Below are 18032 nucleotides of genomic sequence, written 5' to 3'. Positions count from 1 at the left end.
ACTTCCACAACTCGCTGCCATCGAGTGGATCCGGGCCATATGCACAACAGCAGGAAACTGCCCCCATCATAGGCCGTCCTCACAATGGTTCCTCTGCCTGAGCCCACTGTTGCCGCCAGAGTGTCCATCCATCTCCTTGAGGGCCTTCCTCTGTCACTGCACCTCCACTTTACCAAGCACGAAGTCCTTCTCCAGGGACTTGCCAACAAAAGTGGCTTCATGTCAACAGGGAGGAGTTAAAGACAGAGGCAGTCCCAGGGACACGAGCATCTGACTCAGCGAGTGCAACCACCCGTGGTTATAAACGAGCCCTCATAGGCTTCTCACTGCCATCACAGGGACCCCACAGGACACAGGAGAACTGCCCCTGTGAGTTCCCGAGAGGGCACATCTTTACAGGGGCAGATAGCCTCATCCTCCTCCCACAGAGCCACCAGTGGTTTCGAACTGCTGAACTTAAACGGTTGGCAGCCCAACTTATAACCATGAACCAGGGCTTGCTATATTAAAATTCAAAGCATATACCATGGTTCATAAGAATATAAAGGCACCATACTTTGCGATGCACATCAAAGCATTATTATTCCTGGCTTATTATGCTACCGATGTCTTAGTGTATGTTATCTGGAGTTGTTTCTGCCCCAACTGCTAAGGCAATGAAAAAAAGAACTCTGGTGAGAACACGCGATGAACAAAAGACTGAGACCTAGCTTGGTAAACACCTTAACCTTGAAGCCAGGCCCTAGTGAATATCCGGACACAGGACCATTCCTGGAGAGAAATCCGAAAAACCGCTGACCCAGAGCTGGAGTCCAGATCAAATTAAGAGGCTCAAGGACCAACTGAGGAACTCATTAGAAAGTTGCTGGGCCATCTGCCAAGCAGCAACTCCCTCCCCTTTGAAAGTGCCTTTTAAAAAACAAAAGTACTCTCCCAGACAAAGCCCCTTCTCAACTCAAGAGGGGGACTGGATTCATCCGCGGAGCGAAGTATATGTTTAAGGTGTCCTTCCCACCTTGCAAGCAGGACCCACTTCTTCGTTTCTTTTGATGGGATCCTGTGCTTTAATAAACCTGTGGCTGAATTCTTTGCTGCTGCTGCCATATGGGGGTGAAGGTGGGGGCCAGGCTTATCTCTGGACCCTTACAATGGACACAGGTTTGGAACTTGCTAGTTCCCCCGAGGAGGACAACACAGGGATGGGACATCACAGTTTCTTTCATCGTTTTTCACACATATATAATGCCATCAAATTGATTCTGGTTCACACTGACCCTATAGGCTTTCTGAGGCTATAGATCTTTATGGGGGCATATAGCCCAAGCAGCCACTGGTGGATTTGAACCACAGAACATGCAGTGCACAGTCCAATGCTTACCGCCGCACCCCACCAGAGCTCCTATTCATAGATGGGCACACTATAAATGATACACCAAGACAAACATTTGACGAACTCATGTTAGGTCGGCGTTGTACCTAACTGTTCCGATTTATGCACAAACTTGACTTAAAGACGGGCTTAGGAACAGAATTCATATGTACATCAAGGGCTACCTGTACTTCCAGAAGTACAAAGAGACACCACCTAAGACTGTCCTTTTAAAAACACAAAACAAAACAAAAAGCCATGAAATAGACCCAAGCAATTGCTAGGAACTTTTGTGATATACACTCTTGTTTCTTGGTTGCACTTTGGGCTACCAACTGCCAGGTCAGCCAGCAGTTCCAATCACCAGCCGCTCGCTCTCAGTGACACGGACAAGGCTTGCCACTCACATCAAAGAGTTGGGGTCTCGGAAACCCACAGGGGCACCTGCGCACTGTCCTGTGGGCCTCTGAGGGGTCAGAATGCACTCCTTGGCAGTGACTTTGCTTTGGTGTGGGCCCCATCCTGGCATCCACACTCTTAAAGAGAACAACAATCATATAAAAGCATCCTGAACCAAGCACGTGGGCACTCGTTCTGAAAACGACACACTGGTTCCCCCATATCCTCCTCCATATAAAACGATGCAGTAATGCCTGTCGACAATGGAGCTACTGGGGTTTGAGAAGTTCCAGGTGAGTCGGCAACCAAGTTCGGCCCACAAGGCCACACAGGGTACAGGAGGAGAGGGGTGGTTCTCACCACTGGCGTTTCATTCAGGAACGTCCGTAAGTCTTTCACATTGCTGCCCACCAGCGCCCGGGCACCTCGGATCCGGGTGCGGAGATGGTGGTTGGCCAGGAAGCCATAGGCGATGCCGATGCTGCAGGGAAAGGCCACGGGAAGAAAAGACATTCAGTGTGCGGTCCGAGGTTGCCCGGTGAGCACCGCAGAGCAGGAGAGAGGAAGGGCCGCCTCAGCAGGCGCCCCACAGGACGCTGAGCTCACCACTAGCTCTGCCCCCCAGCCCACAGCCATCGAGTGCAGTCAGATCCACACTGACCCTTGAGGAGAGAGCGGAACTGCCCATCTGGGTTTCCCAGGCTGTGAATCTGTACAGGAGCAGACAGCCTCGCCTTTCGCCCTCAGAGAAGCTGGTGGGTTTGAACTGCTGATCCTACGGTTAGCAACCCATGGCTGAGCCCTCTCTGTCCCCAGAGCTCCTTCCTGCTATGGCTGCCGTCCCACAAAAGTCCCACAGTCAACCTGCCACCAACAGGCAGCCCCACGTATGAGCCAGTCCTCTCAGAGAGCAACCGCGAAGGCTGTGTCCCCGAGAGGTGCAAACAAGTTAACACATTTGGCTCAAAGCAAAAGGTTGGGGGTGCATGACCTCCCAGAAGTGCCTCAGAAGAAGGGCCTGGCCACCTGCTTCCCCCCAAAATCAGCCACGGTGGACCCGGGGGAGCAGGACCCTACTCTGAGACACGTGGGGCAGCCACGTGGGTCAGAATCAACTGCACAGCGTCGGGTTGCTCTGGTGAATGTGAACCTAATGAACAGACAAAGGCGGCGGTTGTCCAAAAACTCACCAGCATCGAGTCCATGCGTTTTACCGTGACCCTCCAGGGCAGGGGAGAACTGGCCCCGTGAGTTCCCACGACTGCCACTGTTTACAAGAGTAGAAAGCCCTGTCTTTCTCCCTCAGAGCAGCCGGTGCTCTCGAACTGCTCCCTTGCAGATCGCAGCCCAAAGCGTAACCACGACGACCACAGGGCTGCCATCAAGTCAGATGCAACTCGTAGCGAGCCCGTATGGAACAGAACCGAACCACCACTCGGTCCTGCTGCAGCCTCACAGTTGTCCTTGTTTGAGCCCCTTCTTGCAGTGACTGGGTCGGTCCCTCCCACTGAGAGTCTTCCCGCCCCGCCCCCCACCCTTCTACTTCGCCACGGTGTCCTTCTCCATCCTTGCCTCGAAGGAGCATGGTGGCTGCACTTCTCCCAAGACAGAGCGGTCCGTCCCTTTAGCAGTCCAGTCTTCTCCAGCAACACAATTCAAATGCATCGATTTTCCTTAGGTCGTCCTCATTCAATGCCCATTTTCCACGGGTATAGGAGGCCATTGAAATTCCATGGCTTGGAATTTCAGACACATCTTTGTCTTCACAACATGGTCCTTACTTTTCAACACGTTCAAGAGGTCTTGCGCAGCAGATCCGCCCAATGCAAGGCAGCTTCTGGTCTCTTGACCGCTGCTTCCATGAGCCTTGCGTGGGGATCCAAGCAAGACAAAAACCTCGATCTTTTCTCCGTTTTGCCATGATGTGGGGTAATGGTCCAGGTGTGAAGGTTTGGGTCTTCTGGACACTGAGTTGTACTCCGTATTGAAGGCTCCAATCCTCGAGCCTCATCAGTGATTTGAACGGACAAGAGTTGCGAGAAATTGTGGATGAAAGAGAAGCTGCAAAGGTTGTCAGGCAGCGTGTGCGGCACAGTGTCACTCCTGAGCCAATGCAAATGCGTGTACCCACCCTGTGTAGTCTCCAAGCTCCCCCCAAGCAGACTCCTCTGTGCCTGCAAACGAGGCTACAAGGAAATTTACCAAAAGGATCACCATGGTGTGCACCGTCCCACGTTGCCGGTTCCCCGTATTGTCTTGCTTGTTTCTGTTATTGTCCAGGTTAGACAGAAGCATAAGTGGCTTTAGCGTTAGAATGCTGGATGTGACACCACACCCAGACAAGTGCTCATTGTCATCGGCTCCTGGACAAAAAGTACAAAATCGGGCAGCATGATGGTCGGTGGTTATGTTAGGGACAGAGTTTAGAGCTGGGAGGGAAGGAGCCTGATATTGGCAAATTGTACAGAAAAACAACCCCCCAGACGCTAAGGGGTAACATCTAGAAATTGACCAGCCAGACAACACCAAAGTAGGGACTCGTGGGTTCAGGTGAGAACAGCACTACTGTAAGAGAGAACCCCAGGAGGCAGACAGCGCCCTCAGACGCTGCCTCTGTCGAGTGTATTAAAACTTCCCAGTACCTCTGCACTTCTGTTTTCAACAAACTTTCCTGTGCTTTGCTGCCCAAACAAACAAACAAATCTGTCTTAGAAGAAGTAAGGCCTTCAGCTCACTTGCTTTGGCCATGTTGTCAGGAGAGAGCCTTCCCTGGAGAAGGACATCCTGTTCTATAAAGTGGACAGGCAGCAAACGGGAGGAAGACCTTGCCCAAGATGGCCTGAAGCAGTGGTTTTCACAACGGGCTCGGGCACAGGAACCACTGTGAGGATGGCGCTGGACCAGGCAGTGTTCCGTTCGGTTGTGCAGGAGATCGCTACATGACGGAAGCAACCAGACAGCACCGAAGAACAACAGCAACAACATACTTCCCCACAGGCTGTGTCTCTGGGTCCAACTCTTTCTCACAGGAAGAGTAGGAACGGAGGAGTAGACCCCACTGGGTCACTTGGGGGAGGAGGGGCGGGTGCTGGGATGTTCTGTTCTTTGGTGAGCATCATCTCCATGAGACAATTCACACAGAGCTAACTGATGGGAGGGACATCCTCCCAGGTCGAACCTACTTTCATACAAAAGGTTTCTCCGTTTTCTTTTTAAAAGGTTTCTTGGCACTTCATCCACATACCATACAATTCAGTAGTCCAGTCGTATCAAGAAGAGTTGTACAATCGTGACCACAATCAGTTTTAGGACATTTTCTCCTTTCTTTGACTCATGGTTATTAGCTCCCTCTTCCCCCTGCCCCTGCCCACAGTGCCCCCCAGGAAACCATTAACCCAGTTACTGCCTCTCCAGATTCAGCCATCCCAGATTTCATATATTCCAAAAAATTACCAAAAGGGAGAAAAATAGCCACCTTAACAAAATAAAACAGAGAAAATCATCTAAAACGAAGGAGAAACTATTAACACGTAGAACAACTTTTAAAGGATCAAAAGGAACATCAAAATGATAAGATGGTAAATTTTATCCTAACTGCTATAATCAATCCACGTTCCAAAGGACTTGGCACGACAGCCAGGCTATTCACATCCCTGGTCTGTGGTCAGACAGGATTAATCAACATGTATTTCCCCACACACGCACACACCCCCTTTTTATATACTGAAACAACTTTTAAATGGGTCAAAAGGAGACCAAATAAGATATTACATTTTAAGTTAGCTCTATGGCAGAGTAGTTATGAGCTGGGCTGTGGTCAACAGGGTTGAAACCACCAGCAGCTCCCTGGGAGAAAGACTGGCCTTCCTAAAATCCCAGAGACAGTTACAGACTTATAAACCCACAGGGGGTTACTGTGAGTCAGCGCTGATTCTCACGGCAGTGAATTTGGTCTGTTGGGTTTATATCTACCATAATCATCTTTACAATGTTCTCTGATAATAAGGCTATTCCCATCCGTTGACTGTGGTCAGAGGAGATTCATCAGAAGTTTAATCTATGCGTGAACCCTGCAAATGGATTTTGGGATTCCACTGTCATCCATAGCCTTCTGCAAACTGGATGTTCACAGTTTAAGCTCTGATAACCATTGCCTATGTCATTCACAATCCTTGGATCACACAGGCTGATGTGCTTCTTCCATGTGGACTTAGTTGATGAGAAGCCAGAGAAAAGGTTTTAAAGGTATCTTCCATGCAAGACTACTGGGCAGGACAAGTTGTTGAAAAGTCTATATGTAAGCCATCGAAAATGCCTGTATTTAATTAATAATGCTAAGGAGCTCTTCATATCAACTCACCACTGGCTTAAATTAACTTGACCAGTTGTTCTGCCTTTTCGTGGCAATGCCTGACAATATCAAAATGTTCAATTTCCTATTCCTGGCCAAGGTCCGCATCATGGCCACTAGAGGGCAGCAAAGAATTGCAGAAACCCAAGGCATATGAACTCCAACAAGACTGTGAGGAAGGAGCAGGACTTGGCAGTCCGGCCAGTGCGTGGGAGCTGACTCAAAGTCTCAACTAACCAGATGGCATCCACAACAAGAAACAAGAAGCGCACTGAATACTTTACCAACCCCAGGTAGTAAGCATCCAAAGGAAAGATATGGATGTGATTTTAAAACAAAGTTCTACACATGATAGGCAACCTGGGGTAAAAAAAATCGACGTGGAAAAACAACCCTTTTTATAATGCAGGGTTTGTGGTCCACAGTGGGTGCTCAGTGGAGGCAGGAGGCAGCCTAGGCTGTGGTTTCACTGGCTCCATCTAGATCCCAGATGATGGGCCAAGTGTCTGGGGTACCTACACAGGAAACTGCCCTGTGCTTTGTTCATCAATGCCTCTCCACAAATTGCATCGAGATGATCAGTCAGGGAAGGGAACGTCAACGCAACACTGAATTTCAAGGCAGCTCATAGACGATCAACTTGTCTGCTAGCCAATCACCCATCCAATTCAATTGGAAACACCGATCCCTGGAGCGAGATGTCAGTCATGCTCACAGTTGACTTCCAGACCCACCACATGTTGAAAATGTCACACTCGATTCAAAGGCAGAAGACTCAAACCTCTAGGTGGGGGAGGCAGGAAGCCCCCGGTAGTGAGTGTGTGAGGCAAAGGATTCTGGGAAGCCAAGAGAACTGCTCAGCTGTTCTTGCCAAGGGGCCGCCCTGACGGAATGCCCAATCCCGCCGAGCTTCTGATGAGAGTCCTGGAACTTTGGCAGTCTGACTCCTATAGGAAATCTCCAAATTTTTAAAATATAGCTACCAACTTAAAATTTAAAAACCCACCTACTGTGGAGGAGCCATTGTTTTTCTCCATTCAAGATCTCATTTAGATCTCTGGAGCCCTGGTGGCTTGGCGGGCTGTGCATTGAGCTGCCGACCACAAGGTCGGCAGTTCGAACTCCACCAGTTGCTCTGTGAGAGAAAGATGAGGCTCTCTGTTGAAATTCTGGGAAGGCCCCCATAGGAGCAGTTCTCCATCCTACAAGGTCAAGATGAGTCAGAATGGCTGAGATGGCAGTGAGAGTCGGGAAAGAAGGACAGGTGGGCACAGGAAATACAGGGAGGAAGTAAGGTCCGTGCCCCTCAGCACCGGGAGGTGCTGCAAAAATGAGCTGCCTCGGAATGTGTATGAATGTAAAATTATAATCTGTAAACCTTCACCTCACAGCAAAACATCTAAAAGAAGACATGGAAATATCCACCTTCCTCTTGAAAACCACTGGGATCAACTGTGACCAGGGTAGCTGCCAGAAAAGCTTGGAAATACACCGGAGAAATCAACATGATGAATGCTCTGCCTCCCTCCCCGGCCCCCATTACCTCCAAAGTCTAAACTGTGCAGTGATGACAAGAGCAGAGGACAGAGAGGGAAAGGAACTTGGCTTTTCTCCAGCGCAAGCCACATCTGTTTAAACAGTCCGCAGATAGAGGGGGAAATCCGATCTCCTGCGGCTGGTCAGACAACACAGACACATGCCATCGCCTATGGAATGGCAGCATTCCCCAGCCGCCTTGGAGAAGTTCCCAGAGGAAAATACACCCACACATAGATTCCCTAAGAGGGTGGTAGAGGAAAGGGGAGGTTTTTCCCTAACACCTAGGTCTTCCTGAATTTAATATCTCTACTTTAATATATTAATAAATGAACTAAGTATGTTTTAACTTTTCAATAAAGTAGAGTGGAAAATTACAGAACTCAATTCCAACCTTAAAAATCCGCTTTGGGCCGGCCCCAGTCCCAACTATGTGAACACGTCCCCCCAGAAGAATTCACTTCAGAGGACAGCACTGAAGCTAAGCGCAGGAAGAGGAGCCCGTCTGATCAGAGCGCACAGGAGCAAACAAAGAGGGAAGGAGAGAGTGGAACACATCCTGGCCCACCAAGCCCTGAGGATGATATTCCTGCTCAGAGTAGACAAGGCACAGAGAAGACCATAGAGCCAGCCCCACCACCAGACATGATGTCCCTCACTGACCCATAGCGCTACAAGGGACAGCAATGGAGGCACAGTTGAGGAATTGTGCTCAATCTGACTGCACCACACCAGGGCGAAACACTAAGGGCTTGCAATAGAACAGCAAGGGGAGCCAAGCAATGAAGTCCCCGCGGAATACGAAAAATAGACTTTGGGGCTAGGGTGTGGCACCCCATCAGACTGGGTTAGAAAACACTCCTAAAGGTCAAAAGATCTGGAACTATTTATAAGCTTTTCTTTTTCTTTCTTTTTTTTTGTCATTGTTGTTTGGTTTTTTTTTGGTTGTTGTTGATCTTGTTTTAGTGCTTATTGTCTCTGCGTGTCTATCAAGATAAGATAGGCAGGATAAACAATCGAGAGGAGGAAACAATGGGACCGAAGGTTTGGGAGGACACAGGAGAGGGGGTGGGGGGGCAGGGAGAAAGGAAGTGGGTGCTAACAAACCCAGGGACAAGGGAACAACAAGTGATGTAAAATCAATGGCAAGGAGGGCATAGGATGCCTGATAGAGCTTAATCAAGGGCAGCATAACTGAGAGGAATTACTGAAACCCAAATGAAGGTCGAACATAGTGGGACAAGAGAAAAGTAAAAGGAGATAGAGGAAATAACTAGAAGGCAAAGGGCATTTATAGAGGTCTAAATACAGGCATGTATATATGTATATATATTTTTATATAACAATAGGGAAACAGATCTATGTGCATATATTTATATGTTAAATATTAAGGTAGCAGACGGACATTGGGCCTCGACTCAAGTACTCCCTCAACACAAGAACACTTTGTTCTAATAACCTGGCGTTCTGTGATGCTCACCTTCCCGACAAGCTCGCTAAAGACAACGTGGATGCATAAGCAAATGTGGTGAAGAAAACTGATGGTGCTCAGCTATCAAAAGATATAGCATCTGGGGTCTGAAACGCTGGAAGATAAACAAGCACCCATCTAGCTGAGAAGCAACCAAGTCCACATAATAGAACCACATCAGCCTGTGTGAGCATGAGGTGTCAATAAGATCAGGTATCAGGAATCAAAGAGCCAAAACAAAACAAAAAAAGCATACCCATGAGATAAGGGGGGACACGGAGTGGAGACCCAAAGCCCATCTGTAGACGATGGGACATCCACTTACAGAGGGGTCACAAGGAAGAGACCAGCCAGTCAGTATAGCAACGATGAAACATACAACTTTCCTCTAGTCCTTGAATGCTTCCTGTCCCCCACTATCGTGACCCCAATTCTACCTTACAAATCTGGCTTGACCAAAGCCTGTACACGGGTACAGAGAGCTGGAAACACAGGGAATTCAGGACAGATAAACCCTCAGGACCAATAATGAGAGTAGCAATACCAGGAGTGGAAGGGGAAGGTGGGAGGAGAAAGGGGTAACTGATCACAATGGTCTACCTATAACCCCCTCCCAGGGTGATGGACAACAGAAAAGCGGGTGAAGGGAGACATCAGTCAGTGTAAGACATGAAAAAATAATAATAGTTTATAAATTATCAAGGGTTCAGGAGGGAGGGAGGGTGGCAGAGGGAGGGAAGAAAAAAATGAGGAGCTGATACCAAGGGCTCAGGTAGAAAGGAAATGTTTTGAAAATTATGTACAAATGTGCTTGAAACTATGGATGCCTGTGTGGATTGTGATAAGAGCTGTACGAGCCCCCAATAAAATGATGAAAAAAATAAGAAATGTAAAATCTAATACATTTGTGATAATGATGATCACTTTGTAATGACATTTATATGTCTGATAGCTACCCTGCCATGCTAATTGATTAAGTGATTCAAATGATATGGAATATGTGTTTTGATTTTCTACTGTAATTTGTATGTGTAAACTCTAAATCTTAAAAATATATACCTAAACAGGAGCAATTATTTACTTATATTTTATATGAGAATGGATATTCTGTGAATTATTTCTAAACAGGATGGGTGCTCTTTTTGATTTCTCTTGTGGTTCTTAGTCTAACTTCACTTCATCCATGTCCATCTACTTCAATTATTCTGCATTGTAGCCCTCCGTTATTTTTGCATGCTGTATGCTAACTAATAATTTTTTAATCTAAAAATTGAAGCAGAGTTTAAAACATCCATGCCAATGCAAAGTTACTTAATAACCTTATTAAACTCTACCTTGGCATGACAAAAACTAAATCCACTTCACTTAATTTTAACTTAATAGAAGTGTCATGAACTTGGGATAAAGGTGAGAGGCTTGCAAAAGTTTATGGGCCAATACAATGGAAAGTTCATGCAAGGCATTATTCCAACATTTGGCCTGTGAGTCAGAAACAACTGTACGTTGAGTGTCTGAGACTAACTTTTTATAGGAACAGACTACCTCTCATCTAATGCTGAAATCGAACCCTGCAGACTCCCAATTTTTCTGTTTGAATGGGAAAAATACCTTTACTGAGCGTGTAAGAGACTTTCAAATCATAGCATACCTATTAAAGTTTTCAGTACAAAAAGATACACAGAATCGAAAACATCTTCATGTGTTGGACGGGTCTGAGTTCTTTGGCGATGAAACACCCTAACACTCGGGCATTCATTTCATATATAATATAAATGGAAGGCAACTTTGTTTCCGACTGTGTAGCCTTCTCGTTCCTCTCACTGCTGAAGAATCCATCCATAGCCATTCAAGGACAGAACTGAACGGCCCCTGTGTGGCTCTGTGGCTGAAACTCTACTGGAGTGGAGAGGCTGATGGTATCAAACTGCTGACTTCCGTTAAACATAATGTAGCTAATTCAGGTGACTGGGTCTGAAAGATAACATTCATACTGATGTCAATACATGTGCAATTTAGAAAGGGAACCCAACATTTGACAGAGGCTTCGCTAAAAAAGAAAAGAAAGAAATCAAAAGCTAATTATCAAGAAATTTCACTCAAAAACGCATTGGCATCAAGTTAATGCTGACTCATAGCTCACCTCCCCCGCCCCAAGTGGGTTTCCAAGACTAACTATTTATAGGAGTAGAAAACCCAGTCTGTCTTCCCAAGAGCTGCTGGTGGTTCCGAAGTGCTGACCCTTCCGATCCCAGCCCTACACATAACCACTCTGCCACTGGGGCACCTCAGTCTTTTGGCTAAGATCAAGTATAGTATCCTAGAGGTGAAATATCTAAATAGTTTCCAGGGGAAATGAATAACAATAGGCAATTCAAGAATTGTCCTGGAGCTATGTCCATGTTTAGAAGCTAGAAAATTACAAAGTAGGCCAATACTGTGACAATACTTCCAGAAACACCCTCTCCCCTCTGCGCCTCACCTGGGAGACTTAGTGTGGAGAGGAAGCGCCTAGGTTCTAAGTCTTTGGATAAACGAGGCCTGTCCTGCCAGACTCAGGCTCAACCCGGCCTTTCTTCCTAGCCTGTCTTAGTCTGGAAGTGCCGCTGAACCCTGTTCAACATGCAAGCCCCCACCGTGTGGTGCACGGAGGTGTACTAGTAGAAATTTAATTCCACTCTCCCATTTTCTGGTCCCCAGCTGCAGGCATCCTACCTCCCCATGATGGTTCCTTGGTGAATACAAACCAACGATTACCTGTTCTGTGTTCCTGAGCGTTGCCTGAACCCAAGCGCTTACTGAAGAGGCAGGAGTCCGGGGTGCTGAAGACAAATGCCTTCTGAAACCCCAAATGGATGTTGATCCTTCAAAATCCACACCAGACAGGCTGATGTCGTTCAATTAAACAGAGGGTCTCCTCTTAAACCGACTCAATGGTCTCGTTTATGCTAGGTGACAATGGTGCTCCACAGGAGAGCCAGTGGCTGACGTTTCTGAAGGAAACGCCAGCCCTTTCTTGCACGGTGCCCTGGGTGAATTGGAAACCCCACCCTTTTGGTTAGCGGCCAGTTGTGTGACGGTTGTCTTCGCTCGGTTACAACCCCACTTCTGTTTGCCATTTCCCCGCTTTGAGTTTTTGCCGTCTGTTTTCAAGCTCTGGGGCCTAACACGAGGCACTCCTTGTCCACCCAACCCCCGGCCAGCTGGTGTCCGGGCCTCCACTTGCCTGATGAGTATGCAGAGCACCAAGAGGGAGAGGGTGAAGGCCTTCTTCAGGAAGGGCCCGTTCTTCTTCTGCCTCTGATGCATCTCTCCGCCACAGTGGTCACAGCAGCGGCACAGACAGAAGCAGCAGCCCACCAGAGGCATCAGCACCACAAAGAGCAGTCCCAGGCAGGCACAGATGATGAGCCCGATCTCGTAGTGGACCACCTGCAACGCAGAGACAGCAGCTCGCCATCACACAAAGCAGACAGAACTTTCCCCAGAGCACCTGGTGTTTTCTTCATTCAACACCTACTTGCCACCTTCAGTTGAATCTGTGTGTGTGTGTGTGTGTGTTGTTGTTGTTGTTGCTGGAGACCATTAGGTTGGCTCAAGGGTGGCCTGCACCACAGAACAAAACCAAAGCCAAACCTAGTTTGGGGCCACTGCTTTCACAGGCGGATTTGTGCGAGTAGGTTGCCAGGCCTTGCTTCCGAGTTTGTCTTGGTGGATAAGCTCTATTGAAACCTGTTCAGCATCACAGCAACTCACAAGTCACCGTGATGCACGGGGAAGAAAGGCCTGGCAAACTACCTGCAAAAACCAGCCAACGAGAACCCCATGGATCAGGCCCGTCCCAGCATGAAACCCACTCCTCCACCAGGGCCCTAACTCAAGCCTGCTGCCATCGAGGAGATGCCAACTCATGGCGACCCTCTGGGACAGAGGAGAGCCACTGCTGTGGGCTGAGCAGGCTGCACAGCTTTACGGGAGCAGACAGCCTCCCACTTCTCCCTCAAAACTGCTGGAGGTGTCGAACTACTGCCCTGACGGTGAGCAGCCCAAAGCATAACCCACTACCGAAGCCCCTTAGGCTGTGTCGCAGGAGGGAACAAAAACCAAAGGCATTCCAGTTCCTTAAAGGAAGGCACTTTGTAAGACGGTACACACTCTCAGGGTGGCGGTTTGCAGGGTGGGAGACAGCACAGGATTCTGAAGGCCAGCGGAGCAGAGCAAAGGCGGAGTGCTGCTTGGCTGTCGGGCAAGGAAGCACGGGAACTGGGGCAGGGGTCCTGCTTCCAATGCCCAGCAGGTAGCTTCATGCTCCATTAGCCCAGGCCCTGCAAGGAGACCGTGAAGGGCGAAGAACGAAATGATCAGGTGTGCAGTAAGTAGCCAGTCGGGGGCTGGCCCCAAGCCAAACTCCCTGCCATCGAGTGGATTCCGACGGACAGAGACCCTTTAGGACAGGGCGGGTCTGTCCCTGTGGGTTTCTGAGACTATAAGGCTCTGTAGAGAGCCCTGTCTTCCTCCCCTCGAGCAGCCCAACTTATAACCCAGTACGCTACGTTTGGTCAAGATTTAACAAGTATCTCTTAACTCTAGGGGGAAACCCTTAAGACTATTAAGTCAAGGGCGGGTGGCACTTGGAAACGATCGACTTCACAACTAAGGTTCACGTGTCAAGTAAAGAAAATGTGGCTGGGTTTAACTGTCTCAATTTACAAGCGCTCTTTTTAAACCAGAGGTGGGCGACTGCTGGCCCGAGGGCTGTCTAAGGCCCGGGAAATCAATACCACTAACATCGCACACCTCACCAGAGAGCAGCAGTTCCAACCATCCACTGTTGTTAGGTGCCATCTAGGCAGTTCTGACCCATAAAAACTCCGTGCACAACAGAACAAAATACCACATGGTCCTGCACTGTCTCCACAACTGTTTCTAAGCCTGAGCCCATTGTTGCCACCACGGTGTCGGTCTACCTCGTTAAGGGTCTTCCTCTCTCTCGTTCCCCCTCTACTTTACCCAACACGATCTCCAGGGACTGGTCTCTCCTGACAACATGTCCACAGAATGCACGACAACGTCTCCCCATGCTTGCCTCTAAAGAAACACTCTGGCTGTGTGTAGCTTCAAGACAGATTTGTTTCATCTTTTGCAGGCCGGGGCACATTAGAGGTGAGTTCATTAAAAGTCTGGCCACCAAATGCTGCAGGCTAATTTTTAAGTTGATCATTTTGTATGGCCTGAGAATGCCCCACCCCTGTTTTACAGAGCCATTATCAATAGGCTCTTTTAACAGTCCCGGGGGCTAACCTCGTCGAATAATTCAGAAACCAGTCCAGCTGTTCCAAACTCTCACCAATACATGGAGCTGTTTCTGGGCAAATATTCCAAATGATTTACTCTGTTTAAAGCAGTGGTTCTTAGCCTTCCTAACGCCATGACCTTTTAATACAGTTCCTCATGTTGTGGTGATCCCCCAACCATAAAATCATATCCATTGCTACTTCATCACTGTCCTTTTGCTACTGTTATGAATCAGGCGACCCATGTGAAAGGGTCATTCGACCCCCAAAGGGGTTGCGACCCACAGGTTGAGAACCGCTGGTTTAAAGGAATCTTAAATATTTTTCTAAATCCCAGGAGGCCCTGAGCCCAAATTCAAGAAAGAAAACCAAAAATCAAAACCAAACTCACTGCCATTGAGTTAATTCTGACTCAGAAGGACCCTGTAGGACAGGATAGAACTGCCCCTGTGGGTTTCTAATATATTAAATCTTTACAGGAGCAGACAGCCTCATTTTTCTCCTGTGGATCGGCTGTGGGGTTCAAACTGCTGACCTTCTGGGAACCCACTCCGTCACCAGGCCTCCCTCTTTCAGGAGAGAAAAGCAAACTCACTGCCATCGAGTCCCATTGTGACTCATAGCCACCCTCTAAGTCAGGGTAGAACTCACTGCCCCTGGGGGGTGCCGAGGCTGTAACTCGTTACAGAAGTAGAACGCCTCGTCTTTCTCCTTCAGAGAAGCTGTAGGTTTAGAACTGCTGACCTTGCGGTTAGCAGCCCCATGAGTAACCCACAAACAACGTTTTCCATCAGGAACCAGTTCATGCCAGTTCAACCGCCTCCCTTGAGGAGCCTGCCTTTCCACCCTAGATCTACTGAATGGGGATTTTTTCAAACAAGGTCTACAAGAAGCCCGCTTTCAAATGTACTCGCTTTAGTGCCAAATCTGAATCTCTTGATTCACGTAACTTTTAAAGAGCCTTCCCCGTGTTGATGCTGCGGGTCAGGGAGTCCATTGCAACTCACGGCTGACCCAGAGGGCTTTCGCCAGATCGGTCTCTCATGGATCCACTTGGTGGGTTTGGAACCGCCAGCCCAACGTGACTGACCAGACAGTATCAGGAACAAGAGATGGTATTTCAAGCGTTTGCTTCTAGGCTGCAGTCTAGCCAGGGTGGGCCGGCACATCTGGTGCCCCCAGGAATCTTGGGAGAGCTGTGCAAGTGGTGCAGAAGGCAAGGGCAAGCGAGACCTGCGTGGACAGAAGCGGGGCCCAGCTCCCTGGTCAACGACAACACTCAAAGAGCAGACCGCAGATGACAGCAGGGGGGACAGGAAGCACTGCTTTAAAAGCCACCACAGTGAAGACCCAGGCAAGCTCTGGCCAAAGCGTCCCTCTTCTAGGTGCAGGCAAAGCAGGACAGGGCTTTACCTTCAGAGTCAAGACCACGTCCTCTGGCTGTGAGGTCCAAACAGAGGCAGCATGCACGAGGAAAACACAGAACAAGCCTTGGGCACGATCATCGCAACAGGGAAAATCGAGGGACAGAGTTGGTAGCAGAGACACAAAGTGGGGCCACAAGAGCCTGAAACCAGGGAGCTGGTTGGGGAAAGGGCGTGCTGGGTCAAGTCAAGGTCTGGAAGGTACTTGGGAATTTCTCTGGAGCTTCTCCGTGCACCCACCTAGTGGAATCAGGAGCCATCAGAAGGGAAGTTACGTGGCTTCATGGAGCTGAGAAACAGAGGTGGCAAGCACCGCCATGCCGATATCATTCCACTGCCCACGGGGGTCGTCGGATTCCCAGGGTTCCACATCACAACTGAACGTGGCCCCATGGGAACTAGCCCCCTGCCTCAGGGGCCCAGCCTCACCCTGACACTGTGAGCAGTGAGGGGGGCCACTCTGGAAGGCACTGGTCTTACGCAGTGGATGCGCTTGGCCAATCCACCCATCACCACCACCACTCCCATCCTCCATCCCCTCCTCCCCCATGTCTTGCATGTCCACCCCCCCATCCTCGTCCCTCATTGTCCTCCCCTCCTCCCCAATTCGTCCTCCCTGTCCCTGGCCCAGCCCTGCTCGCCAACCGGCCACACTTCCTCCCCACTTAGAACATCATTCCTGTCCGTCACCCTCTGTCTGACTAAACCCAACAGCCAGTCAGCCAGAAGGCTGGGCCAGCCCCACTGGAGGGTAGGGGATAGAGGGTGGTGGTGCTGGTGACAAAGACGATGCAAAGAGCATGCCACAACTGGAGCTGCTCAGTCTGTACGATGGCCCTTCTCTAGGGACTCGAGCGGGACAGCGTGTGTGCAATGTGCGCGTTGTGGTTTGATAGCCTTCCCAATGAAAACCCAACCCACTACCACCAAGTCCATGCCAGCGCCAGAGGGCCTTACCAAGGGTGCCGAGGCGTGAATCGCTGTGGAGCGGGCAGCCTTGTCTTTCTCCCTCGGAGCGGCTGGAGGTTTCAAACTGCTGTCCTTGCGGTTAGAAGCCCACCTCATAACCCCTGTGCCCCCAGGGCTCATCATTTAATACCCTTGGGTGGTTCTGTATCACTACCCAGATGGCTCATTTTAATTTCTGGGAAATGTCTAGGCATCCCAAAGTGTGATGGGAATGACTCTTTAATGACATCGTCAGATTATGGCCGGGCAGGGCGGGCAGTTCGGATACAGGTGCTCCCAGGCTCCTGCCTGTCCTGAGTGGAGGTCCCAGAGGCTGCTCAGACTCACGGCAACCCCGCCCAGCTCTGTGCCACCACCGTCTGCTAAGGACCAGACTGCTGGGACTCCCAGGGTGCACTGGCCAGTTTTCCAAAGTAGGCTGCCAGGCCTTTCCTCCTGGTGTGTCTTGGTCTGGAAGCTGCACTGAACCCCGCTCAGCACCGGAGCAGCAGGCAAGCAGCCTCCACTGATAGGTCATGGCTGCACATGAAGTACCCTGACTGGGCATCGAACCCAGGCCCCCAGTACAGAAGATGAGACGTCTACCATGGGCCCAAGTTCCTAAACTCACCCAAGAGGAGAGTTAAGCACACTGGTTTCTGGTTAAACACATGCTCTCCTTATGAGTGTGCAGTGGGGCCAGAACCCGCCTTTATTTTTTAAATCATTTTATTGGGAGTTCTCACAGCTCCTATAACATTCCATACTGCAATTGTACCAAGTATATTTGTACATATGTCACCGTCATCATTTCCAAAATATTTTCTACTTGAGCCCATGGTATCAGCTCCTCTTTTTTCCCCTCCCTCCCCCACGCTCCCACCCTCGTGAATCCTTTATCAATTATATATTGTTATTATTTCGTATCTTACACTATCTGTTATCTGTTGTCTCCCTTCATCCACATTTCTGTTATTCATCCCCCTTAGGGGGGACTATATATCCAACCATGCTCTTATTCCAGAAGAGGGTACATTTCCTGAGAATGTGGGCACTATGTCAGGTGTCAGGCAGAGTGAAAGGCATCCACCTCGCAGACTTCTCCATAAATGCTGACTTCCAGAGTTATGCGAGAGACTTACTGCTATCGCTTTGGGATACTATCTATTGGGTATTTCCAACTTCTTGCTCCCCAAAAGTTCCAAGTCAGGTGGGTGGGTGGGTGGATGGATGGATGGATGGA

At 49.2% G+C, this 18032-nt stretch overlaps 1 protein-coding gene across 1 annotated transcript in view; it reads right to left on the bottom strand.

Moving 5' to 3' along the window:
- PROM1 (prominin 1) overlaps positions 1-18032 on the bottom strand; it is a 101694-nt gene that overhangs the window by 67580 nt on the left and 16082 nt on the right. The window contains exons 3-4 of the mRNA XM_045284387.1: positions 12350-12555; positions 2089-2249 (exon numbers count right to left, since the gene is read on the bottom strand). Coding sequence (XP_045140322.1) covers positions 2089-2249; positions 12350-12555 — 367 coding nt within the window. The remainder of the gene's footprint in view (positions 1-2088; positions 2250-12349; positions 12556-18032) is intronic.

Source organism: Echinops telfairi, unplaced genomic scaffold (genome assembly GCF_000313985.2).
Source record: "Echinops telfairi isolate 266 unplaced genomic scaffold, ASM31398v2 ScPeMD7_7468;HRSCAF=8506_1, whole genome shotgun sequence".
Lineage (NCBI taxonomy): Eukaryota > Metazoa > Chordata > Mammalia > Afrosoricida > Tenrecidae > Echinops > Echinops telfairi.
Note: the sequence above shows the minus strand (reverse complement) of the source record. Positions and strands in the feature narration are given on the sequence as shown.